At 44.6% G+C, this 26675-nt stretch overlaps 3 protein-coding genes and 1 non-coding gene across 12 annotated transcripts; 2 read left to right on the top strand and 2 right to left on the bottom strand.

Moving 5' to 3' along the window:
* The first annotated feature begins 886 nt into the window (after window positions 1-886).
* dpp3 (dipeptidyl-peptidase 3) lies at window positions 887-12586 on the top strand. Of its 4 annotated transcripts, none has more exons than XM_069146084.1 (19): window positions 887-1027; window positions 2278-2409; window positions 2594-2738; window positions 2842-2931; window positions 3255-3392; window positions 3709-3783; window positions 4037-4127; window positions 4303-4433; window positions 4774-4904; window positions 5490-5548; window positions 7318-7512; window positions 7628-7740; window positions 7851-7943; window positions 8101-8163; window positions 8259-8383; window positions 8846-8966; window positions 9248-9427; window positions 10051-10213; window positions 11741-12586. In XM_069146084.1, the coding sequence occupies exons 1-19, from the start codon at window positions 945-947 to the stop codon at window positions 11881-11883; spliced, it is 2271 nt and encodes a 756-aa protein (XP_069002185.1). In that variant the 5' UTR covers window positions 887-944; the 3' UTR covers window positions 11884-12586. The 4 variants fall into 4 exon arrangements, with proteins under 4 accessions (XP_069002185.1, XP_069002183.1, XP_069002186.1 ...); XM_069146082.1 differs by having other exon boundaries at window positions 2251-2409; XM_069146085.1 differs by lacking the exon at window positions 887-1027 and adding an exon at window positions 1273-1353 and having other exon boundaries at window positions 2251-2409.
* Window positions 937-1018, bottom strand: trnas-gcu (transfer RNA serine (anticodon GCU)). Its single transcript has one exon. It is a non-coding gene; the product is annotated as a tRNA-Ser (tRNA).
* Window positions 12587-12621: 35 nt separating the features above from the next.
* LOC138196237 (ras and Rab interactor 3-like) lies at window positions 12622-16956 on the bottom strand. 2 transcript variants are annotated; one of them, XM_069146088.1, is made up of 6 exons: window positions 16612-16956; window positions 16027-16230; window positions 15807-15927; window positions 15308-15380; window positions 15048-15139; window positions 12622-14585 (listed from the first exon to the last, which is right to left on the bottom strand). In XM_069146088.1, the coding sequence occupies exons 2-6, from the start codon at window positions 16228-16230 to the stop codon at window positions 13270-13272; spliced, it is 1806 nt and encodes a 601-aa protein (XP_069002189.1). In that variant the 5' UTR covers window positions 16612-16956; the 3' UTR covers window positions 12622-13269. The 2 variants fall into 2 exon arrangements, with proteins under 2 accessions (XP_069002189.1, XP_069002188.1); XM_069146087.1 differs by having other exon boundaries at window positions 16756-16956.
* A 395-nt stretch (window positions 16957-17351) lies between these two features.
* On the top strand, window positions 17352-26361 carry rbm14a (RNA binding motif protein 14a). 5 transcript variants are annotated; one of them, XM_069146079.1, is made up of 8 exons: window positions 17352-17391; window positions 18147-18326; window positions 19060-19244; window positions 19510-19692; window positions 19803-19912; window positions 20131-20406; window positions 20499-20722; window positions 21537-25213. In XM_069146079.1, exons 1-8 carry the CDS (start codon window positions 17366-17368, stop codon window positions 22033-22035), a joined length of 1683 nt encoding a protein of 560 aa, XP_069002180.1. In that variant the 5' UTR covers window positions 17352-17365; the 3' UTR covers window positions 22036-25213. The 5 variants fall into 5 exon arrangements, with proteins under 5 accessions (XP_069002180.1, XP_069002182.1, XP_069002179.1 ...); XM_069146081.1 differs by adding an exon at window positions 25448-26361 and having other exon boundaries at window positions 17373-18326; window positions 21537-21950; XM_069146078.1 differs by adding an exon at window positions 25448-26361 and having other exon boundaries at window positions 17373-18326; window positions 21537-22071.
* The last annotated feature ends 314 nt before the right edge of the window (window positions 26362-26675 follow it).

The following is a 26675-nucleotide window of genomic DNA, read 5'->3' as shown; positions in this document are numbered from 1 at the left end:
GACACAGGAGAGGCTGGTTGGGCAGGAGAGAGAGAGAGAGAGAGTAATGATCACAACGGGCCCACCACATTTACAAGAGTTTCACGTCTTCATGATTGCCGGTCTGCATGGTAACATAATTGTGATTGGCCCGGGTCCACCTATTTTTCGTAAGGCCTTCCCCCTCCCCCCTTCGTGCCAAGCGGCGCCACCACATGACAAGACGACAAATGAAGGAATAAGGTAACTGCACCAATTTTTTTTTTTTTTTTTTACATTTTCCTACAAGCCTTCGTCTTTTTTTTTTTTTTTTTTTAATAATAACTTTGGAGTTGCAAGTAACCGAGTCAAATAGGCCTAAGTGACCGGATGAAGTAATGTTATTATGTAGTTATGCAACATTTCGAAGACAAATAAAAGCTGAGCTATCATATGCATGATTCAAAACCGTATGTATGAAATGTTGGGAGAGTGGTACATATTGCCTTCACAGGTCGAGGTGTAAATATTATATTCTAACATATTAGGGTGGACATCCGGTACATTCCCTGTGATTTAGGTGAGTTATCCGCTTTTGGAGCCAACTTGACCCGTTTAATTTAGAGGTGAGCGCAAATATCGAATAGCCTGTTGCTTATTATGAAACTGCTCGTCCTCAAGTAAGTCCATGAATTGGATAGCAAACTCGGTGTTTGGTGGAAAAAATATGCTAAATTTGTATTTCACGATAGAAGTTGACGCTTTTTTTTTTTTTTTTTTAATGGGAGTATATGGAGCTAGGTCCCTTTTCGGAGCTGTTTCGGCCTCGGCGCCGACCCCTAGCGGCCCCTGGGTGCTATTGCAGTATATAGCACTTCCGCATTGCCTTAAATTTTTAGACCCGGAAGTCATGTCCCACTTCAGACATGTTTCGAAGTCGTTTACTGTCAACCTGTATTCGAGAATGGAAAAGGAAACCGACGAGGATGGGATTCGAACCCACGCGTGCAGAGCACAATGGATTAGCAGTCCATCGCCTTAACCACTCGGCCACCTCGTCATGTGCTCCGTATGTCCATATATTTTAGTAAATATACATGTACGTGTCTGTATATGTCCTGTGTTTTTTTTTTTTTTTTGCAGTCTACTGTGGGGTCATGTTTGAACCGCAGGAAGTGTTCTTCGTGCTTAAGCTGGTCGAGAAATTACAAGGTGAAGTGTGTCGAAAAAAAAAACCCCACTACAGCTACTTAGTGATTGGTTAAAATGTCTGCCAAAGAGGAGTACACGGCCTGTGATTGGTTAAGGGGCGGGTCTTGCGCTTGAATGAATGCAGGAAGTGTACAGCGTGAGACTGCAATTTGACGTTCGCCGGAGCTGTTAACGAAATTGAAGGTAACGAGCTGTGAAGTTTGAATTTCACCTCTACGCCTGTCGATCGGCGATTAAAGACTAGCTAATAATGCTCTTAATGGGACTTCAAACTTTAATGTTTTGCTTCCAGAAGTTGTGGCAGCCGCCTTAGCGTGCACGCTACAAGCTAACAGTGTTAGCTTTAGCCTTCAGACACTTGAACATGCAGTTTGAGTGCATCCCTGCTGCTGGTAGTCTTCTGGTGTCGTGGGAGGATCAACTACCGGATCACTGAACTCTTGACTAAACCTTGCTTTTACTTGCTTTTTTTTTTTTTGTGTGTGCCTCAGGGTCAGCTTGAACTTTTAATGGCTATCGTTGTACTGCAACATGTCACTACACTGTTAACCCTTTGCTTCTCAAGTATCTTAATGATATCCGACATATAACAAAAAAGCAGCACCCATGAATGAGTCAGTATTCGTCTTATGAGGTTTATTAGTGTCACTCGTTTGACAGAAACTTAATTGTCAACAGTTTTGATCTTACGAGATGAAGATCTGCTCCTCTTCTTTGTCGTCTTATCATTTAAAGATGTGGATCTTTTGTGGGTCTGTATCACTGCTATAAATGAGCATCTGTGTGTTTGGACAGTGCACAAGCTGTTGCTTTCTGCTTAACCTGCTGAAGACAGACAGGTGTGCAAATACTTCCCAGAGCCCACGGTTTAAAAAAAAAAAAAAAGTGCAGTGATGTTTGTTCTAACTTGCAGTTTCCCCTTTTTTGTATGTCTTTGTCCTGCACTGTACTCATCTCATGTTTGTTTTTTTCTTTTTTTTTATCTCTCCCTTCTCCCTTTGTTTCTTTGTCTCCCACCTATCTCTCATCCCACGTTTCTCTTTGATCTCTCCCCACTTTACTTCCCCTCTGTTCATTCAGTACCTTTTCACCCGTGTTAAATCTCAGACTCAAGATGGTGGACTCCCAGTACTACCTCCCCAATGACATCGGTATCTCTGCACTCGACTGCGGCGAGGCCTTTCGTTTGCTCTCGCCTCAGGAGAAGATGTATGCCCACTATCTGTCCCGCGCCGCTTGGTACGTTTGCAACCGTCAGGAAGTAGCGAGTGCAAGTCCGACATGATTGAATTCGAGAAATCGGTAGAGCTCTTAAATTGGACCCCCACTGTGAAAATGTGACGTTTTACCTGTTTTACTTCCATTTATCGAAGAGCTGCAGCCCCGCTAAACAAAAACACATTTGCACCGATATCTGTCTCAGGTATGGTGGCCTGGCAGTGCTGCTGCAGACATCGCCAGAGTCTGCAAACATCTTTGTCTTGCTGCAGAAAATCTTCAGGAAGCAGACGCCTGCACAGCTGGAACAGGTCGCCACGGCAGCTGGACTCAGCTCTGAGGAGTACCAGGTACACTGTCTTGCAGTCCTTTGCTGTGTCTGTTGACGACACAAGTTTTCTTCCACAAACACATGTTAAGGTGTTCATTATCTCTCTTGTGTGTGATATCTAGGCCTTCTTGGTGTATGCAGCAGGTCTATATGCAAACATGGGAAACTACAAGTCGTTTGGAGACACCAAGTTCATCCCAAACCTTCCTAAGGTAAAATGACAGTTGTTTTCAGGTGTGAATCCTGCTAAGCAGCTTTTTTTTTTTTTTTTTTTTTTTTAAGTTAGTTTTTCAAGGACGAGGACATCATCTATAAAAAAAAAAATCGAATCTGATACAACAGCACCATGAAGCTGGATCGATGCTTTTCTGAGACATTGTCAACAAAATGTAACATTATCAACTTGGCACATCTAGATATCAATAGAACGAGTGTACCACATAAACTTAATATTGTTTTATACGGTGCATATCATCTATTATTCTGCTACTGTGACGTATACCGAGCTGCCTGTATCTGTGCTGTGTTCACCCAGGACAAGCTGAAAGCTCTGGTGACGGCCAGTCAGGCGTTTCAGGAGCAGCCCACTGAGATGGAGGCTCTGTGGGACAGCTGCTCGTGTCTCCTCTACTCGCTGGAAGACAGACAGAAACAGTTGGGGCTGGGGGACAAGGTGGGGGATCTTGTATCATTTTAATGCAGAGTTCAAGCCAACAGCTTTGATGAAACTATTTTCTCCAGTGATATTTAAGGAAATGTGTTTTACGGACTCTGGTATGTTTTATTCTGCATCATTAGCACTGGTTCGGGGCTGAGGCTGAGAAATGTGATTCTGTCTGTTAGACAAGTTTCGTTCTGATTTGTTCCTCCGCTCCTCTATCCTTTTTTTTTTTTTTTTTTTTTTTTTTTTTTTTTAGGAAGTCACAACTGGTGCACTGTTCTCCTTATTGGAGGATGCATGACTCATGAAGTGTTTTTGTTTTCTTCAGGGAATTACCACCTATTTCTCAGGAAACTGCTGTCTGGAGGATGCTGAGATGGCTCAGAAGTTCCTCGACTCCAAAGTAAGCAAACTCACACCTAAAATAAATATTCTTATTTCTATTATCCAGGTCCTTTTCTCCTGTAATCGCTAACCCCTTTTTTTTTTTTTTTTTTTTTTTTTTTTTTTTTTTTTTATAAACCTACCATCCTCTCTTTGGGACATGTTGGTCTCTTCATCGGGATAATACATTTATCGAATTAGTCTTTTACCTCTGCCCTCTGTTTTGGTGACAGAGTGAGCCATCAGCTCATGTTCTTGTGGTTTGTTTCCAGAAACTGTCTGCTTACAACACCCGTCTGTTCAAGAGGGACAATGGAGGAAAAGCCTGCTACGAGGTGCGCTTGGCTTCAGCTGTGCAGAAAGGTCAGAACTACAGTGGCAGATAACGCAGACAAAAAAACATCACTACTCACGCAGACGTGATCATTACTGACAAATGGACGTAGAGGGATTTGTTTGCGTGTGCAACTAGTGATTTTGACGATGATTTGAGCAACAAAAAAAACAAACCAAAAAAAACACTGTTTTTTCTTCACAGACTGTGCAGTGGACGGGGAGACTGAGTCCTGCTGCGGCAGCTTCAGCTTCGAAGACAAAGAGTTCACTGTGAAGAGGGGAGACTATGGTCCTCTCATGGAGAAAGTCTGCGATAACCTTCGACAAGCACAGGTGAGACAACAAAGAACACGGAGAGGTGTAGAGTCGGAGCTCAGTCTCTGTTGTTTGGAAGAAAAATGGAAACAAAATCATAGTAACATAGTAAACTGACGGCAATTTAACTGTGACAATTTTACTGCAAATCTTAGAGTTTAGAAAATATCGGCAAGATAAAGGACAAACAATGTCAAAATTGCATTGTGAAATTAATGCAGAGGTCGGAACACAAAACCAGAGCCCACCGTCTTTAAGAGGAGTCTTTGCATCTATGACTCGGCTGGCAACGACAAGTCATTTTCCTGCCACAGTTCTACTCTTGAAATTCTTGTTTTGTTGACAAACATTTTGACAGGCCTACGGTGCCAACGAGAACCAGAAGAAGATGCTTGAAGAGTACAGACGCAGCTTCACCTTCGGCTCAGTCGAAGCCCACAAAGAGGGCTCTCGATTCTGGATCAAAGACAAGGGACCAATCGTTGAGAGGTGAGCCGGCTGCAGCGCAGCAGCATCTACTGAACACGATGTCTGTCCACAATGAAGGTCGATCTATCATCCAGTATCAGCTAAAGTACAAACATATTTGTACTCAAGACTTGACGTGATCTCCCTACATGTGGTATCAATTTGTGCCTTCATTGAATGTGATATTTATGACACACAGAACATGTCTTTTGCTGTGCGTGCAATGGAACGAAATCATTATTTCCAACAGCTCCTCAGCTGTAATTCATTTATGTCTGTTTTTATTTTTGCAAAATGACACTAACTATTTATGGTCATAAACATCACTCAGACAGTGACTCCTTTTAGCCAACATGCTTATTAATGTTTATTATTGCTGTTTTTCTGCACAAAACGAATAACTAACTAACAAATATACAGGTATTGAATCATCTTTTATCTTATCTTTGGATTTTGACCAGATTATTGAGGAACCTTCACTTCCTCATAGATGTGATTGAATTCTTTGATACAGTTCTCTTCCTTTATGAAATCCATTCTGACCTTTGCACAGGGTGTTGAACGCTCTTCTCTTTTATTAACCTCTGAAACCTCTCTCTCTCTCAGTTATATAGGTTTCATAGAGAGCTACAGAGACCCGTTTGGCTCCAGAGGAGAGTTTGAAGGTAACTGCCGAGCTCATCAAGAACAGCGATACTAACGTGTTTATTGGCCCGCAAGCTGTGATGCCGCGGGCCTCTTCAAGTTTTATAGCTGCAGTTCAGAGCTCAAGACTTGGCCGAGCTCTTTACAACGGTTACTTAATTTGCTATTTTCAGCCTTCTACTCCATTAGACAATTTTGGGAATAGTGTTTCATTCTAGCAATGATTATATTGGCCTTAAAGGGACACGTACTGCACTTACGCTTATTAAGTTAGGACTTGGCCATCAATCCAGAATAAAGGTCAACACGTTTCCTTGAACAGTTTGCTTACCTCCAAAGAGGGGATTCATGTTAATGGGTTTATACAGCGTTGTGCAAATGTTTTTGCCACTTCAGGTGTTTCGATTTTTATCCATTGTAAAATACCATCAAAAAAGTAATCGGTCCTTAGTATATTCTGTTTTTGGGTTGTTTGTCTCTTCGTTTTGTCTCTAAAAGTATACATGCAATATCTTTTATTAAATTCCTTCAGACTTCACTACACATGTTGTATAACTCTGGGCAGTCTTGGAGGTAAACTGCAATGTGATGCGGGGAATCCACTTTTCCGTTTACTGCCGTTTGAATGAATTTACCTGATAAATTACAACTTAACATGGCATTTAAAAAAAAGCATCCCCACTTTAGTTTTAGAGTTTAAACTTGAACCCAATACTTTATTACGCATTCATGTCACAAGAAGGTTTTTTATTACTGTTTTAATGATTACTGTAATTTCCGGACTATTGAGCGCACCTGAATATAAGCCGCACCCACTGAATTTAATTTTTTTTTTTTAAATTTTGAACATAAATAAGCCGCACATGTCTATAAGCCGCAGGTGCCTACCGGTACATTGAAACAAATTAACTTTACACAGACTTTAACGAAACACGGCTTGTAACAAACATACAAATTTCAGCGTGACGGATGATTCGCCTTTCCTGTTGACAGTGAGAAGGCAGGTCAAAGGTCAGAGGAACCTCACCCATGTTTAGGATGTCGTGCGGGCCAATGGAATGCCCCGCTATCTTTGCATCAGTGAATTTGCGGAATTTTGAAACTTTTTCCTCGTAGTCGGGAGGGAGCTGCTGACACAGACTCGTCCGTACCCTGATGGACAGACAGGCCTTCACGTCTCATAAATCTGAGACACCACGACGGTCCACCTCTAAAATCCTCAAACTTCATTGCGGTGGCGATTTGTTTTTGCTTTCAGTCGGACCCGCACAGTTGAAACACCTCGGCCGTCTGCTCTCTCTGCGTTGAGTCGGCTCTATTTCCTTTTCCAACAGCCAGATCTAATCGCCTTCAACTTGAACGTTGCATCGTATGCATTTCTTCGTGTCTTTGCCGTGATGAGGGTGACAAAATGACTACCGTAATCAGAATGATGGGAAGTTTGAGCGCGCTCGATTTAATCTAAACAGTAAAGTAAAAAGTTACATTGTTTCACCTTAACCCGTTCGGCAATTTCATTGGTCTAATGAAAGCTTCATGCCGCCAAAAAAACTGAGCACCGTCACAGAATGTGTTTTTTTTGCTCAGTTTTTTGGCGGCACGAAGCTTGTGAAAGCGGGAAAAATCCATAAATTAGCCGCGTCGTTGTTTAAGCCGCGAGGTTCAAAGCGTGGGAAAAAAGTAGCGGCTCATAGTCCGGAAATTACGGTAGTAAGAAATTGTCTTGAGTGGTTTTTTTTGTTTTTTTTTCTTATTTAATCAATTTAATTCCCGTCTTTGTTCTGTGTAGGTTTCGTTGCGGTTGTGAACAAAGCGATGAGCGAGCGTTTCACCAAGCTGGTGGGCTCAGCAGAAGTCTTGCTTCCTGAGTTGCCGTGGCCCGAGGAGTTTGAGAAGGACACGTTCCTTAAACCCGACTTCACCTCACTGGACGTTCTCACCTTTGGCGGGAGTGGAATACCAGCCGGCATCAACATCCCCAACTGTATGTCCACAAGTTTAAACACTTCAGCTGGTTTAAGTTTCGATGTTGTTGTTTTTTTGTGCGTGTACAGCATTACACCTTAAAAACACTGTTTGTGTTTTCTTTTTCTCCTTAGATGATGACATCAGACAGTCAGAGGGCTTTAAAAACGTGTCGCTAGGCAACGTGCTGGCTGTAGCCTATGCTACACAAAAAGAAAAACTTACTTTCCTGGAGGAGGAGGACAAGGTAACATATGCAGCTTCCTGATTCTCTTACACACTCTTGCCTCTTTCAAGCTCCGATATTCATACATTCTGCTGTGTTTTTTTTTTTTTTTTTTTTTACCTTTGCTCCAGGATTCGTTTATCAAGTGGAAGGGCCCATCGTTCGAGGTGCAGGTCGGGCTTCATGAGCTGCTGGGCCATGGAAGTGGCAAGCTGTTTGTTCAGGTCAGTCAAACATACTGCTGCTCATATCAGCTCGTTTTCTGCCTTTGGCGTGTTAATGATAGAAAGGCACAAGTTGAGTTCTCCTTGTTAAATCTTAATCTAGTCTGTTTTGGCTTTGTTTTTGAATTTACTTTGTGCCCTCCATCTGCATTCATAGGACGACAAGGGCAAGTTCAACTTCGACCAGAGTAAAGTGATCAACCCAGAGACTGGAGAACCGGTGAGTTTGATTGGTCGTGGCCTTGTTGTCTGGTCTTAGCTCTGCGTTCAGCTGCGTGGTGAAACAAAAACTAACGGCGCGAGTGCCTCTTCCAGGTGTCCAGTTGGTATCGGGGCAGCGAGACGTGGGACAGTAAATTCTCCACGATTGCCTCCTCTTATGAAGAATGCCGCGCTGAGTGTGTCGGACTTTATCTGTGTTTCAAGAAGGAAGTGCTCAGGTACGACACGCTTTGAAAATTTTACCTAAATGTACATTGGGTGCATTTAACTTAACGTCCTAAACATCAGTCATTGGGGAGGAAGTTAGATGGAGCTGAAAAGGAAAAGATGTGAATACTAAATCTTACTCGGGGATGCATCTCCAGGATTTGGTATAATCCAGAAATGTTATTGTTGCACTGAAATCCTTTTTGAAGTATGTCAACTATTGAGAAAAAAAAAATGGAAAGAAAAGCCAAAAGAAATATTGCATGTTTCATTTAGTTTCTTTGGGAGTCAAAGGGGCAATTATTTCTTCATTACGCTGTTAAACAGGTTGTCCTATGGAATGTAGGCTCTTTTAAAAAGAAAATGAATGGAATGCAGTTTCTGTTCCGGTCCGTGTGCAGTGACCGAAGGATGTCAGCCTGCTTACTGTAAGTGTGTGTGTGTGTGTGTGTGTGCGTGTGCGCGTGTCCCAGTATTTTTGGCCACGAGGGACAGGATGCCGAGGATGTGGTGTACGTCAACTGGCTGAGCATGGTCAGAGCTGGACTGCTCGGCCTGGAGTTCTACACACCTGAGAGCAAGAGCTGGAGACAGGTAATCTGTCTGCTCACTGAGGACCATGTGGTCTCTTTCACTCCTTTACTTGGAAACGTTTCATTTATATAGCACCCCAGACGTACATGGTGTTGGGCGAACAGTGTTTATAAGACGAGTCCAGATACGGCCCATTAGGCATGTGTTCCGTACAACCTGACGGGCTCGGTTCGACGTGTCTGTGTCGTTTCGTAATGCAGCTTGTAGTAAGTCCGTCTGTGTTTACACGAGTGTCGGGAGATGTGTACAGTTTTGTCTGGTGTATGTCCGCTCGGTCTCAGGCTCACATGCAGGCCCGCTTCGTGATCCTGCGTGTTCTGCTGGAGGCCGGGGAGGGCCTGGTGGGCCTGGAGGAGGTGACGGGACAGGATGGCAAGCCTGACGCACGAATCACGCTGGACAGAAGCAAGATCCACACTGTGGGCAAGAACGCCATCCATAGGTTCCTCTGTAAACTGCAGGTACGGGATACACCACGGAGATGAGCTGATTAAGCCATAAATCAATGTATAGAAAAGGAATCTGCAACAATTTTGATTGGCAGTTAATCGTTTTAGTGAATTTTAAGGAAAACTTCAGTTCAAGCCTCAAAAATCTCAACACCTGACCATTATCTTGTTTTGTTGGAACTAAAATCTTACAGTATTTAAAAGTAGTCAACTCTGGCTTTGGTAAATTGTGATGAACATTGTTTGCAATTTTCTGAAGTCAGCGGCAACTTGATCAATTCTAAAAATGATTATTAATTGCATCCCAGCTTCTTCCCAGGTTGCCGTGTTGTCTTCGCTGCCATTGCTGTTTTGTGTGGAAACGCTCCAGTTATGATTACTTGATGCTTCTGCACTGCTCTGTCGTCAAAAATAATAAACACATTAGAACAGTTGAAGAATAACTCCGGAGGAAAACAATCTGGAGAACTTAATCAGAACCTGCCACTGCTGACTCATCGAAGCCGCCATCGAGTAACATTCGGACTAATGTTACAGGAATGCTACCGTCAATCCTCGCTTTCGTGTAAAAACCCTGTTGATGTGCCCCACATCTACACCCAGCATGTTGCTCACCCGATGCCTCCCATTTGTAGGTCTTTAAGGCGACAGCGGATGTGGAAGGAGGCCGGGCTCTCTACGACGGCTACTCCACCGTCACCAGCAGCGGCGCTCACAACTTCCTGCGTCTGCGGGAGACGGTGCTGCTGAGGAAGGAAGCCCGCAAGATGTTTGTTCAGGCCAACACCAAAGTCAACGGTATGTAGCTGCACCTGCACCCGACAAGGGGTGTTCAGCGACGGCCAGTCCCGTCAGCGCTTATTCCGCCAACGTAACCGTGGTTCACGCCGCCGGCCGCTCAGCCGCTAATTGACCCGGAGTCGCAGGAGAGGTGAGGGAGTGGAGATATCGGGCAGAAATAGAGCGCCGAGCGTTCTCAAGGCACCGGGAGGAGAAACTGTAGTCGGAGCCGCTGACTTGGCAACAGTCAGCGGCAACAGCAGTGAGTGTGACACGCAGCTCGCGGAGGCAATTTGGTCCCGTCACACCGTTAGGACTCGGAGAAGAAGAAGAAGTGTGCCGAGTCAAATCTCAGCACACGGAAATTGGTTGTGCACATCTGTTCAGACAGGAAATGCTGATGGCTAATTCACCACACTGTTAATTCTACCTACTTGGAGCAGTAATCCTTCAAATGGAAGTAAGGAGAATAATAATAATAATAATAATAATAATGGGAGTATTATGAATACATTAATAGGAAATGTTTCATGTTGCACAATCTATATATATTTCTATGCCCCTGTGGCGGTGACTGCAGCGGCCGGAGGGATTGTCGCGACCATAATATTTCAGCCTTGAGGCATGAACTGATTCGATTTCGGAGGTCAAAGGTCACTGTGACCTCACAAAACGCATTTGTGGCCATAACTCAAGAATTCATTGACTAATTGTGACAAGATTTCACACAAACATCTAATGGGATAAAACGATGAAGTGATGGCATTTTATATCCAAAAGGTCAAAGCTGTGACGTCACAACGCCATGCATGAACACGGTTCTTGCCATTATTCAACACCATAACACAGGAACAGGAGGGGAGCGCGAGACCATATTTTACATTTGCCCTGATTCTGAGTTGATGACACTAATCTTTGGTGTCCGCCTTGACACTGGAGATCGTACAGATCTTCTGTTCTGTCGGGTTGAAGATGTATGTGATGCATTCGCGTTAAAATGTGTTGCTTCTTTGCGGCAACATCCGCATTTCAAGCATTGTCTACTTTCACAACTTTATGTTCTATCAGAATCGGCTTTATTGGCCGAATTCCTTTCAAAGTCTTCACTGTGTTTATTACGAGTCCGGACAGACACGGATGTAACCTGCAACTTGACAGGGTGGTGGACGTATGCAACCGTGATACAGTAATTCTAGTTTATTGTTTGATGGGGGTGGCCAACGGTGCGAGACTTTTAAAAGACTCTGCTTCAGCAGATTTTATTTGTACAAAACATTCCTTGTCTCATTAGCATCTCATGAATGAAGAGGAGGAACGCTCACCTCTGAATAACCCCTGTTTTTCTAAACATTTGACTTGAAAGATTTCAAGAATAACGTCTCACAAACGTTGCTTAAAGAACACAGGCATAGTATTTCATCAGTACTCGAAAAGTAGTGTCAGCTGACGAAGAAATAGCATTAACAATATTCTACTGTTAAAAAAAATCTTGTACTGTGTATATGTACAAGTTCGTTATGAAGTCTGTCTGACTGTGGTTTTCAGGGGACAGCGTAGAGCTGGTGGAATATGAAGGCAGCGCGGCAGGCTTGATTCGCTCCTTCACCGAGCGCTTCCAAGACGACGCTGAGCAGCTGGAGGCCGACCTCCTGGAGCTGAGCAAAAGAGACGCCCCCTGCTGGTGCTGATGGATGGATGAGCTGCTGGCTTTTAAAAATACCAAACTGATACCTGAATTTTTTTATTTTTTATTTTTTTTGGACTGTATGTGAAAGCAAATTGATTCTTAATAAACACAAAAAGTGGTACAAATACTTCTTATGAGACTAAATTTAAGTTTCATACTTCAAATGAAGCTATAAGATTACAACTGATCTGTCACAGGTGACAGACACCGTTTCAGCGTCGGGTCTGTTTGTGTAAACTGGCTCAGATCCAAATAGATGAGCTGCTCACGAATACAACACTCTTGTAGATGCCTTTAGGAAATGTATTTTTCTATTAAGAAGTAGTGAGAACTGTCAATGCAACCTGACAATTGAAATGGTTCCTGGGTTTAAACGACAAAAAAAAAAATTGCTTCACAAAATGATCAATGATGTTTGTCTACTTAAAATGATGTCGATGAATCAATTTTACAGTTACCTACGGCAACAATGAGTCCATCTTTACAACTTTTAAAATACAGCGTTTGTGTTGATGATTTGACTGTTAACTAGCTGCAATGACTGCGAGGCAAAATAACACCTTATGCTATTTTTTTTTTGTCAGATTTGGTACAAAGAAATCATGGGAGTTGCTTCTATTGCTGTGTCTGGAAGGTCTATTAAACTCTTTACGTATGAAATGTGTTGAATCTACACAAATAAAAGTTTGTGTAATAACATCTTAGTGCTATTTTTCTCTTGTTTCATTTTTAGGAAATTCACTCAATGTAATAATGGCTTTCAGTCCATTTTGATAACATTACACAACCCTGATGAGTCACCTTGGATCTTGAATCAAAGTGGCACATGTTTAGTTCAAAGTATGTGTGTCAGCATACAGATAAGACTTGTTAAATTCAAACTGAAACCTCAGCTTCTACTCTGGTAAAATATGTATATCAGTATATTGTGTGTATACCTATGGTGGTTTCCCATGCTGCTCTTGATTTAACAAAAAAAAAAAAAAAGTAAGGTTTTGATTGTAATAACCTTTTGTAGTCAACTCGGCAACAATTCCTGTTTGTAACTGTATACATTTGTACCTTTGATGCCAAAAATAATCTTAATTTACGGTTAATTCTAATCAACTACTTAACAAAAAAAGGTTTAAAGTTTCTGCAACTACATTTTGAGAAAACACTGGCTTGCTGTTAGGAAAGAAATCTTTCCCGAAAAAAATTGAATACACTTCAACGTTTTTTGTTTTGTTTTGTTTTGTTTTTTTAAACCAATTTAATTCAAAATTTTAAGAAAATCTAAAAACAATTCAGGTTTTTATGGCTGTCAACATATTTCGCCAAGTAATTCCACGCGGTGCTTCTTGACATCACACAATGTAATGCAGGTACAGTCTGAGGCGTTTGTTCGCTAGAAGCTTGTTCCTTTGGCTTGTTTGTCTGGTAACTGAGGTGGAGTCTCTGCTGCTTCCTCCAGACTGCTGCTGCAGGAGCTGCAGCTCTCCGTGTCCTTTAGTGATGCGGCATTCATCTGTAAAACCAAGGCCTTCTCCTCCTCTTCCCTTTTCTTGCGCAGGTCTTCTTTTGTCTCGCCATCTTCATCCTTATTTTGATCTGCACCTGCTCCCTCTTCCTCCTCCCCATCCTCCCGCTCCGATTGTTGCCGATCCGGCCTTGAAGGAGTCGCCGGTGTCGAATAGGTCTGTTCTGTGAGCGGAGAGAAGGACGGAGAGATGAAGGGCGACAGAGAGAAGGGCACCTTCGGGGAAGGGGACGGGGACTGGTAAGGAGAGCAAGAGGGGGAGATACAGAGACAATCCTGTGGAGAGAGAGAAAAGGGAACCTTGGGAGATAAAGATGGGGATTGATAAGGCGAGAGGGAGGGAGAGCCTCTGGGAGAGTCGCGAGGAGAGAGGGACGGGGACACTTTGGGGAAAAGGGGAGGTGCAAGTGGGGACATGTAAGGAGAGAGTGATGGCAAAAGGACCACTGGAGATGGATCCATGTAATCCGTGTCATTCGAAAGATGCTCCATTTCTGTCGGCAGCAGTGCTTTGACTCCGGCTTTGCTTTGACCTGCTTCGGTCTGTGTTCGGCTCTGATCCTGCGTCCCAGGCTGGAAGTGAGGAGTTTCTAATGGAGGCTGAACTTGGGCCTCGCTGGGAGGGTTTTGTGCGACAGATTGAGGCTGGGTGTCTTCAACAGCCGGGTCAACCCGAGTGGCTTGAAATGGACTTCCACTCTGTTGGACAGCTCCTTGCCCCTCTTTCTTGGCTTTACATCTCCCCTTGGTTTTTGGCATTATGGGTGGCGGAGGCGGAGGAGCCAGCGGAGGTGACAGCAGAGTGGACGTCTCGGTGGAAATCCGAACCTTGAGGCTGCGTTTGAACATGCGCCGTCTGGAAATGGCGCTCTGAGACTCCAGGAAAAGCGGGTTGATGAAACAGAGAGCGCCCAGGCCGGAGCCGTAATCCAGCTCCCTGGGGCTGCGCGTTGTGATCGGACAAAACTCGTGGAACAACGCGGTGTTGGGACCCGGTTGTTTGGTGGACGCGTCTGATTCGGGTGCTTTGTTGGGCTGGTTGTCTGGGTCGGGCTGCGCCGCCGAGTCCAGCTGAGCTGCAGCGGGTGAGGCTGACGTCACGGCGTCCGGCTTCTTCTCCTCATCTTTCCGGGGCTTAGGTGCCTCCCGCGGCCCACGAACATTCAGGTGGGAACTCCAGAATTCTGTGAAACAACATAAAGATGCTTAACATAATAATATTGTCCCTTCATTATAATCAAAAGTTGCTTTAGGGACACCATAATTCTGTATAAAATGTACAAAACGAATCATATTGCCAACACTGTGAAACTTTGATTTTTTTTTTTTTTTTTGTCCTTAAATGCAAATTATCATCTTAGCAAAAACTTTGCTTGTTGATACAGCTGCCACAGTTTAAAGGAGTTTCTTTATACATTTTGTTGTAATTGGTTTGGATGATTTCACACGTAAACGAAATAAGTAATCAGTGGATAAAAGAAAGAAGAAAAAAAAATGCCTACGGTGTTTATGTTTGTTAGCTAGCAGCTGCGTGGGATAATTACTGTGCAGTGTGTGCGTGCCTTGTTTAAATAAATCCCTTAAGGCCAAGGTATTAGAAGTTAAGGTTGCCAAATCTGCTGTGGGGAAACGAGCAATTCACCGACCTATTCCCATATGCGAGATGGACTCGAGCTCTTTGTGTGACGCTGCCTTTGCAATGGCTTCAGGAAGCTCCAGAGGAAACGGTAACACATCTCTAAAACACACACACACACACACAATATACGATAACAACACCAACGTTAGTTCTTGCAGATCAATAAATATTGAAAAGATGAAAGACTGATGATAACGTTGCAGGAAGTGAAAGAAGTCAAAGGAACAAAACTGAGGAAAGCGAGAATGAGGGCGACAAACTTTTTACCTGCTGACGCAGTAAAAGGAAATCAGTCGTGGGAGGTCTGGAAAGCTGATGGCTGAAGTCTCCAGAGACAGAGCTGGGGATGAAGAAAATTCATAGGGATGTTTGAAGAGAGGGAGGTAGTCGGTATCAACAAGAGGGGTTGTCCTCCCTCTGAGGTCTTATTTATTGGAATATGGGGGTGTAGGAGAATCATAATACATTAAACCAAGAAAGTTCAATTTTCTTTCGAGCTGACAGTTAGATGTAACAGTGTAGTCAAGAGTTATTGTAGTTTGATCCATACGTTTTTCAGTAAAGTTTCACGTCTTTTCAAAGCTGCTGAACTGTCCGTGTACAATTTAATCCAATATGGATTAATAGATTCATCTAATAGTAATGACTTCATCTAATTAGTAGATTAAGCAGATTAACAGACATACAGTGCACAATCAACTTTTGATTTCTTACTAAAAAAGGCAGATTGATCACATATTAAAACGTATGAGTGTCCAGGTCCTACTTTTATTGGCACGTTCCTCTCTGAGACCAAACTGCTGAACGAAGGACGGCACGCTGTCGTCCGCCAACCGGATGCAGAGCACATTTCTCTGGGATGTGCGAGACTTTCGCACCAGGAACGTCTGTAGGACGACACACCTGGTTACAGAGTGCAAGTGGGGAGGGTGTGAAATTATACGCGCGGTTTCGGGCAGAATGTGCTGTGTTTTTGTGTCTCGGACCCCCCGCGGTTCCCTCTGCAGTATGTGCAGCGCGTTGGCAGGATTGATTGACAGCTGAAGCCAGACAGGGACCGTAAGCAGGAGACGGTCCAATATGCTGATGCTTCTCAGGGATCCCCGGGTCCTTTGATGCCCCAACAATTTGCGCTCTGATGGCTGGACGGGCTCTGGGAAATCATACAGAGGTTCTTCTTGCTGTGCCATCTAAACACATACACAAATAATCACATGGATATTAATTGCACTGTACTTGGAGGGTATCGCACGCACGCGTGCGCGCGCACGCACACACACACACACACACACACACACACACACACACACACACACACACACACACACACACACACAGAGGACACACCCCTGGATAATAAATCTACCCGGATTGGGACAGCAAGTCTAGACTTGGTAAAGTGCAGCAGCTCAGACGGAGCTTAAATGAAATAAGCAACCTTTGGGAAACAAAGTTTTAAATGACAGACGCACCGAGAGAACAACAACCTTAAATCTTAAAAGTAAAGACAAATGTCACCGATACAGTTTTATTTCATTTCTTATTCTGTACTTATGACAGACTGAACCTACATGTCAAAGTTTGTCTGGATCTGCAGCGTGCATTCCTGTAAAACGTGCACACTTCCTCCTCAAACTACGTTGCACAAAGTCCTGCCGGTCTAACTTTTTCCCATCGTATCGTATGTTCGGGCGCAATTTTCATTTCGACATTACCGGATTCGTTTTCGTGGCTTCCTCTTTGCCCCCGATCCTTTTTTTTTTTTTTTTTTTTTTGTCCTTTTTTCCTTTCTATTATTCCCTCCGCATACACTTCATGATGGCACGCTCCTTGTTCTTCCACCAACTTTTTACTACGAAAAAAAATAAAAAAGTCAACTTGTCTTCCTCTCTCGGACCTGTCATGACGCGCGCTCCCCCCCCCGCCCCCCCCCCACCAAAAAAAAAAAAAAAAAAAAAAAAAAAAAAAAAAAACCTAGAGACAAGTTTAGCTCCTCCCCTCCCACCTGATCTCACCTGGAAACGCGTCATCGTTCCCGCACGTCGGAGCGCCTCGATCACGTGTCCGCAGATTATTGCTGTTAATATGTTCAGCCATTAACGAGAACCAGAAGCAAATTTAATCCAAGTTTATTGTGGATTATTTATTTATTTTTTTAAATATAAATGTTACATTCAAGCTATAAACTCCGCCTGCGGTGGGGGTGATTTTTGTGAACGTGGTGAAAGCGCGCCACCCACCCCCCCCACCCCCCCTACCTCCTCCCCTCTCCTCTCCCCCCCCTCCCCCTTCACTTCCGCCACCAAACCGGATGTGAGGTTTGAAATGCAACAGCTCCAGGACCGCGTTGGGTAAGGCGTCTTGTGCGCTAAATGCTGGCAATAATTTAAAACAAAAAAAAAACAAACAACAAAAAAAAAAGCTCCCGCTGCTTTTCGTACTACATTTTTTTTTTTTTAAAAAACAAAAAAAAAAAACCGTGATCTTATTAGGTAACGTGCTTTTGTAATAGTTCGTAGCGGTGAAAGCTTCAGATGGAGGAAAGCGTTTTCAAAAAAAACAAAAAAAAAAACAACCTCTACGTTAGCCTCGGTTAGCTTAGCACACGCTAGCTAACGCTACATCGTTACGGGTTCAACGAGACGGCCAGTAGCGTCAGGAGTTTATAGCTAACTGTGTATTTGCCGGGAAACAGCGCGTGTCCCTTTATTTGTATTATTATTATTATGTGGGTTTTGTTCTGGCGGACTGCCTCCAAACTTCATCGGATCAATTTTTCCGCCGCGAAAGTTAGCAGGTTTTTTTTTTTTTTTATTAGCTTAGCTTAGCTTAGCCAATAAAAAAAAAAAAAAACCCTGCTAACGTCAGGACGCTGATCGTTAAATGACCATTTAATAACCCCGCTTTTTTTTTTTAAAACGAGTACGTCCTTCTGGTAACATCGAAAGACGAAATCAAATGACGACGCGCTTTAGTTAATTCTTGAGGTTTCTGTCTGGATGCACTTTTATTAGCCAGCTAGCGTCACCCAAGTATCAAACTTAAACCAAATGTCCTCCTGCATCGTCTTCACTCTTTCTTTCTTCTTTTTGTTTTTGTTCTCCAGATGCCTGGCTGATACAGAGATGAGCGGTGACAACGTGAAGTTGTTTGTGGGGAACCTGCCTTTAGATGCAACTCATGACGAACTGACGAAGCTCTTTTCTCCGTACGGAGAGATCAACACCTGCTCCCTGCTCAGACAGTACGCCTTCGTTACCCTGAAGGGAGAGGGCGCAGCTGACAGGTACATTAAAGTCCACCCGACCTACACTGGAGATCACGTGCCACGAATGGACCTGTGCTTCAGAAATATTCTGGCAGATAAAGCCAGATCGGGTACACAAACATCTATTTATGTCCCGGGTTTAGACGGGTGACGTTTGGCCAGGTCCGTATAGAGTCAGATCAATCTCACACGAATGAATTGCACACAGTGATTCCCTGATATTTTTTGGAGGGTGTGTATATATATATATATGTATATATATATATATATATCAGTTTGCAGCATTAGTTTTACAGCACACTGCGAGAGACAAAAACTGAACCGAGCTGCGAGCGCCGCTGTCTCTTGCACGACGAGAGAGAGGCAAATGACGTTGGAAAAAGTTTGACCGTCAATAAAAAGGAGAGACGATCGTAAACGTCCAAACTTGCGTAATAGATCTGACGGGCTTCTTGGTTTAATGCTGCAGTGTCTTAAAAAAAAACTTTACATGCATGAAGCTGCTGGAAGAGGACCGCTGAGCTATCACGAACACAGCTGTGTCTGATCAGTTCAAAAGAGTTGGTTCTTTGGTCTGTTTACAGTTTGATGTTGTGAAATATGAAAGTCATGAGTTAAAGCAGCATTTGACTGGTATTTACAGAATTTTTATTTTTTTATTTTTTTTTATTTCTAACCTCAGCTAATGTTATTCGTGTCATCGGTTGAACATCAGATGATTAAAACGATAATCCTTCGTCTTTGACCACAGGGCCATACGACATCTCGATGGCAAAGAGTACAGAGGCAGGCCCCTGGTGGTCGAGGAGTCACGCGCACGCCCCCCCAACTCCACTAAAGTGTTCGTGGGTAACCTCAGTGCAACGTGTTCAGCAGACGATCTACACGGACTGTTCTCAACCTTTGGAAGAGTTTTAGACTGCGATAAAGTCAAAGGTAAAAAAACAACAACCTATCGCCAACAGAATCGGCACGAAACAAATATATACAGGGGTGTTATTTGTTAGCTTTTGTAGAAATTTGCACCTGTACTGAACTGGTAATTGAAATGTGTGCATAAGAACATTGCACTGTAACAATAGTATTGTCAGATTATAATGTAAAAATACAAAAAAGCAACATTGGAATTATGGGATAAACGTGTTGTATTTTGAAGTCGGTCTCATGCTAACACTGATCTCCCTGCTTGTGAACTACACAGCCAGGTTATGCTCAAATGTTGGCTACGCGTTTGTGCATATGGAGAGGAAGGAGGAAGCCCTGGTAGCTATTGAGGCGCTCAACGGGACCATGTTCAAGGGGCGTCAGTTGGCTGTAGAGCTGTCCAAAGCCCAACCACTCATCAACCAGATTGTTTCAGCCGGAAATTCAAATAACCCCGGAGGTGATGTAACAGCAGATGACGAAGACTCCCATTTGTGTTTCGGGAACAATAAGATACCACATCCCGTGTCCCATGTTCTCATCGTGTTTTCGGCTCCCTTTTGCTCGCAGGCGGCAGAGAGGGCCTCCTCCCCCGACCTCCTCCGTCACTAGAACATCACCAGAGTCAGGCAGCTGTGCTGGCTGCAGCTGCAGCTGCTGCTGCTGGACTACCCATACAAGTAAGTTCATGTCCGCCGCTTACTCCCGACCTTTGAAAACTCAAGACAGTTGTTGATATGACTTGACAGATCACGAGGTTACGTCAGAATAGCCGGGAGACAAATCAGTTCCTCTGCGAACTTCCTTACACACTTTCCAGCTCATATTGTTGTTTTACAGCGTTTAGATCATTTTGATTTGAATGCACTGCGTTTGCGTCTCTCATCTTTTTCTGCAGGTTCAACAAAGTGTCCATAACTCTTTCTACAACACCACATCCTTCGACCCCACTTACGCCGCTCTCAAGGGCATCACGAGCGCTAAAGGCGCAGATGGGGTCATATACGGGGCTCTTGCCAGCCAAGTCTATGGATCCGTTGCTGACCAGGTGTACCACGACATGGCCAATCACAACACTGTATCAAGTGCCACGGTTGAAGAGGCCGAGCCAACACCAGATCCAACAACACTTTTTGAGGCAGCGAGAGCCAAGTTCTTTCAGGAGGGACAGAAGGTCGGCTAGCATTTCAGTAAAACTGTAGAACGTACTTCTCCGCGTACCTCTGTGCCACTTTTGTATGTTAACGGACATGTTTTGGATTAAAGGTTCTGGCAGAGCAGCAGGCCGGGAAAAAGGCGGCATCTTCAGACAATGAGCGGGACCGCAGCCCAATAAGAGGAAATCGAGCCCCGCTCCTCCCCGACCCTGTTCCAGGTTCCTTCGCTCAGATACGACCCAAACGACGCGCCCTGCTGCCAACACCACCTGGAGTACCTGAAGAACCTGCCCCTGCCACCGCAACTCCTGAAGGGTCAGATCCTGTTGCTAGGTACACACATCACATTGTAATATAGGATGGAGCCAAAAGGGAGGGGATGGGGGGGGGGGTGTTAATGCCGTTTACACACATATTTGTAGAGGAAATGGTTCATTTTTTTAATTTATTTTTTCAAATAGTCACTGAATTTTTGTAAAAAAAAAAACAACAACAATGATATTTGCACTCGTTTGTACCGACGCCTGCTAGTAACAGGTTATCACCTCTAAAAGGTGGCGGCAGTGCACCTAAAAGCTGTTTGCCAAAAGCCGTTGGGCATTAAAAGGGGAAGCAAACGGAGATTATTACCAGGGTTCGGTAAAACGTGTGCGCCCCTGTGAGGTCAGATGCGGTATAAACTCTGCCGGGGAAAAAGCGAATACGTCATCCGTCTACCACAAGCACACGCAGCCATTTTTGAGCGAAGCGCCACGCGAGTGGCTGATCAACAGATAAAACACTAAATGTACAGCTTCGTCACTCGGCAAAGTAAGTTTGATGTCGAGCGTAAAGCGCAAACAGCGGCGATTAAGCGGAAGAGATGCTTCTCGTCAGCTTTGTCTGAAGCGTGAAAAGGTCTCTCGCCCTCCCTTTGTGCACATCCTTGAATTATAGTAATCAAGACAACACCAGTGATAGTCGATTTATATAGCCTTACTGAAATCAGTGATTACAAAGTGCGATGCAGAAACAATAATAATAATATTAATAATGGACGAGTGGATGTCCACTTGTCCATTATTTCACACGAGGTGTCCCTCTTAGGCTAATTCTGGTGTCTCTACTCTTTCCTCCGCTTCCCTCCCGACCGTAACCTGCGCTCCAGGTCTTACACAGAGTACTACCAGCAAATGCATCAATACCAACAGTATCAACAATACCAACAACAGTACCAGTACCTCCAGTACGCCTACACCAATCCTCCGCCGCCTCCCCCGCCTCCGCCGGCCGCCGCACAGGCACAGGCCTCCACCACGGCCCCTCCGCCCCCGGGGACATACACGGCGCCCCCGACGTACGCCGGCTCGGAGGGCTACGGACCCCCGGGGACCTACGACACCCCGGGAAGTTACGACGCCTCGTCGGGGAGCTACGGCGCCTCATCCGGGAACTACAACGCCTCGGCGGGGAGCTACGACGCCTCGGCGCGCTATGACACGTCTGGAGGCTACGGGGCATCAGGAGCATATGATTCATCCGGCGCTTACGCAGCAGCGGGAAGCTACTCCGCATCCACACCGTATGAGCAGACACCCGCACACGGGCAACCCATGCCCCAGCGCCATGATTACCCTTACCACACGCCAGAACCCCCTTATCGATAGTCCCACCCACCCTTACACCTTCCTTACACACTGCAGGTGTGTGTGTGTGTTGTGTGTTGTGTGTGTGTGTGTGAGAGTGAGTGAGTGTGTGTGTGTGTGTGTGTGTGTGTGTGTGCGCGCGCGCATGTGTATTTACATAAGGGACAGTTTAAAGAGGAAAATCAGTGAGGGAGCAAAGTTGTGATTCGAGTGCGCTTTAAATCCGAAGCATCTTCCCTTTTCTTCACCTTTGGCCGAGCCGGTCTCGAACTCGTGTGCCCGTCAGCGGACGGCTGCCGACATTTAGCGGGGGGGGGGGGGGGGACCGCACGAGTCGGCGAGTTCTTCAGACACGCGGGAGATAAGGGAGGCGGCCGACACCGGAACGCAGTCGAGCGTTCACGTCACCCGTCGGACGTCACGGGGGGGGGGTACAGCCGGTTGCCGAGCGAACGACAGAAGAAGCCGAATATGTCGGCTGGGACGAGGTTAGAATAAGATGCAGGGCCGGACCTCTCCAGAGGAGCTTTTTGTTTGTCGGCTCGAGGCCTCTTCCCACCCTCCACATAAAAATACGCGAGCGGCCCCGTTTCCTACCGCTGCACGGTGAAACGTGCAATCCAATATTGCTCTCGGTAAATCTTTAATTGCATCGTCGCACATTTCAGGTCAGCCATAAAATGACAAATACGGCTCGGTAAACCGCAAATACACACGTTTTATGCAAGCGGACAGATTAACTGGCATCCTGGCAAATGACGCGATCGCCTTTTTATTTTTATTTTTGTAATTTTTTTTTTGGTCACATTCCTGATGATTTCATGACGGCCAATTTCAAATCCATACAAAGTGTCGACGTAACGATCGCGTTAAGGGGCTGCGGTTTGTGGTACTCTCGAGCCGCGACGCATTACCTTGACAGATGTTTCTATTTTGTTCACTAATTTATATTTGAATCGGGGGTAGGCTCAGGAGCCGAAACCTCCGTGTAACGGTTCACAGTATAACAAAAAAAACAACAACAATATCTTCCAGGAAGATCATAAACTCGATTTGACGCCGCTCAAAAACAACAACAACAACAACAAAACACTGAACATTTTATAATTCGAAGGAAGAAGACTTGAATGCGCGGTTGCAGCTTTAGCCAGGTGCCTCTCGTAGGCATGCGTATCCAAGGTTACGCGCTTTGCGGAGGCTTAGGAATGCCTTTTGTGGAGTATGTGGGCCTTTATTTAATGTCGGTCATGACGTTTTAATTCAGTCATAGCGACCTCCCCCACCCGCTCCCCCTCTTTTTTTTTGTTTTGTTGTTGTTGCGTGTAACAGCCTGTTCATCCACACATTTAAACTGCTCGAATTTCAACACGTCGTCATCGGCGCTTCGACGAGGAGAGAGAGCAGCGCCGGAGGGAAGAGACGGTTCGAGCACGGCGCGTCGCCGAGGAACCGCCGCGCGACGGCGACCGAGAGCGCGTCCCTCAAATCGACCCGATCGTCCCCGCTCGGGGCGGGGTCCGCGGCGCAGCCCGCTCAACTCGGCGGCAACCGCTGGGTTTTTTTTTTTTGCTTCCGGGCCCCGCCGGCAAGAAGCGTCTCCTCGAGCCGACCCGTCGTTCTCCCGGAGTCGGATTTCCGGTTCGCTCGGTTCTTCGCGACGGAATGTTCCCGGCGTGGGATGGAGCACGCGCCGACGTCGCTTTGATGAACGGCGCGGCAAAAACGCGGGGCCGACGTTTTCCGTCGACGAAAACGGAAGCACACGATCGGACCGTCCCGTCCCACCGTCCCACCGTTCCCCCCCCTCCACCCCACCCCGGAGAGGTTTCTCACGATTGACCTCGCTTTCTGTTTATCTTAGAGGTAAACACAAACAGATTAAGATGGAGAAGAAAAAAAAAAAGAAAGTGTCCCATCTCAGGAGATTAATATATCCTGTCAAGAGTTCGGTTTGCCGCTAAAACGACAGAACGGAATCTTTCTGTACATTTTTTTAATTTTTTTTAAATTTTATTAGGATTTTTTTTTTTTTTTTTTTTTTTTAGTCATTCGCAGTTCTTTCTTTCTCTTTTAGGTTCGCGTTGAATTGTTACGAGAAGAGACCGAAAAGCCGAATGCGTCGACATCTTTCTTTTAATTTAAGCAGCAATACTCAGTTGAAGCCGATTGTTTGGTAGGAGGATGTTTCTGATTTGTACATATGTGAATTTATAAGAGCCAGGACGAATGTCGGCAAACGATGCGTGGCCAATGATGTTAATAGAATTTGAGCATCATAGATAAATTTCCAATATTTTTTTTGTTGGTTTTTTTTGGACATCTTTCATGTGTGTTTGTTTGCGTCTCGTGCGCTGCTGTTGTCATGGTAAGCATTTAGAGGGAAAGTTGATCTAGTTGTCATAGCAGAACATTTTCAATTTGGTACTCGAGTAAATACTTGAAATCTTATTTGCAACCGAAAAAGAAATGCTAACCGACATTTGGAAAGTTTTCTTTTTTTTCTTTTTTGACTGTTAATAATACGACGCGATTGTATTTTTTTTTTCCCCCCTGAACAGTTGAACACCCGATGAAGTAGCGCAGTTGAGCTGTTGTACCAAAACTCTTGAAGAAGAGGCAACCATTTTGTCTGGCTGGAAATGAGTTCCCATCGTGCTTGGAGAGGCGTTGCGAGCGGCGTTCGGTGGCTTCAGGCATTTATAAATCAGACGTTGGAACATGATTTGAAGTACGGTTTATATATAAAAGTGCGAAAAAGAAAGTTCAAGCTTTTTTTTTTCTTTTTTTTTTAAATTTAGAAGTAAACGCGGTGCAGTGGTGTGTGGCTGATGTGTGCAGCGTTAGGATTATTGACCGAGGAGATGTGAGACGCCGGTGTCGGCGTGACAAGGAGGTTGTTTGGGATTTCTGAAAGGCTGCTGATTTGACCCCGGGCTGCAGGGAGAAAAGGCCGATGACCTTTCCTCTCTTCTGATCGCACCAGAAGCGCGCCTGATTACGGACGCATGGCTAGGATTACTGGCTTTCTCCACATTCACATCACACGTAGACAACTGTTGAACTCCACATTTGCATTCAGATGTATTTCAACTGGGTTCATTACATTTCCCTCATGTAAAAGCAGAACACATGCGCAAATGATACTAATACACACCTGATTTCACTTTTTTTTTTTTTTTTTTTTTTTCTTTTTCTTTTTTTTTTTTTAAATAAATCTCATAACTTGCAGTAGTTGCTCTGAAGTGATTGTACCACACTTTAGTTACTCATCTCATTTCTTATTCGGCACTGACCCGTGTCCGTGTTAGGTTGAAGTGACACATAGCCTCTCTACATTTCCACATTATTCCACCTTCTCCATGTGAACTGTTAGTTGCATGCCTTGTTGTTGCTGCTGCTCCAGCCACCTTCTTCCTCTTGCTGATTATTGCAGCTAGAGTGGGAGGGAGCCAAACTGAGCCCTTGCCCTGGACGTACGCCACACGCAGCTGTAGCGTGGGATGGGGAAAACAGCAGCTTTAGGCCTGAAACTGCTGTGGACGATGGGGTGTCCCCCCGCTAAGGTAAACACTCAGACCACACACTCCTGCCCCTCCCCGAGACACGCGTACACACTCACAAACACACACACTTACAGTACAGATGCTCCCATGTCCATACTTCGTATTCCTTACCTGTTGTCAGGGATTTTGATTTTGTCAGGATTTCAGATTTTTGGAAATGCGTCTCCCATCCTTTTCAATGGGAGGTCACCTTTTTTTTTTTTTTTTTTTTTCCCTTCTTTTGATTTTTTTTTTTTTTTTTTTTCCCTCCTCCCCCGTTCATTAGCCCTACAATTTTCCCACCCCAAACGTACACTGCTCATACATTCCTGCTCCCAACGTGACCGCTCACACGCAATCTTTTGAGGACATCTATATGCCACCGTTAGTCTAAATCTGAACACTTTCCGCAGCAGACATGTTGCTGTTAGTACGCCTGTATCTGACAGCCTGTCACCGAAGAGTACCAGGCAATCACAGCCAGAGCCGGATTTGGGACATTTTAGGTAGGGTGGGTTGTTTTAGTTTTAAACGCGCCCCTGCGGCCACTTGGGGGTTAAGTGCCTTGCTTAAGAGCACACTGGTAGGCCCTCCATTTCAGAGTTGAATAACCTGGCTCAGGATCGGTTGCTGGTTCAACGCTCGACTCCCCTTCTCCCCCTAAAATGATTTTTGATGCCACAATTCAACTTGTATGAATGACAATGAACACAAATACTACCATGTTGTTTTAAATTACATTTTGTCCTATGTTCTTTGAAATGTTTAAATTCAATAAAAAAAAAATTAAAAAAAACCTGAACTTTTTCCTTCTCTGTGTGAATATTTGAAGACGCACCGCGTAGGCGCTTTCTAATTACCGTGGAAGTTAAAAACATAACGGAGGACTCACAAAAATAACGCGTCGGATGACGTTTTATTCAATTTTCTTCCAAAAACATCGATCTATGCTTTTCAAATCAAAACCAATAAATTGATAACAATCCAAACCTGATGATAAGTCAGTTGCTTTAATATACAAAAAAAGAAAGTGAGAAGAAATCGAAGGTGAAGGACCTCACTCCCTGCTAATGAGACGTTTTCATGGACACTGCTGAGTTTCATGCCCTCAACAACAAT

This window comes from Embiotoca jacksoni, unplaced genomic scaffold (assembly GCF_022577435.1).
Source record: "Embiotoca jacksoni isolate LCO1_2020_lvr unplaced genomic scaffold, fEmbJac1.0.p SCAF_13, whole genome shotgun sequence".
Lineage (NCBI taxonomy): Eukaryota > Metazoa > Chordata > Actinopteri > Embiotocidae > Embiotoca > Embiotoca jacksoni.
The sequence above is the reverse complement of the archived record's forward strand: the minus strand, read 5'-3'. Positions and strand labels throughout refer to the sequence as shown.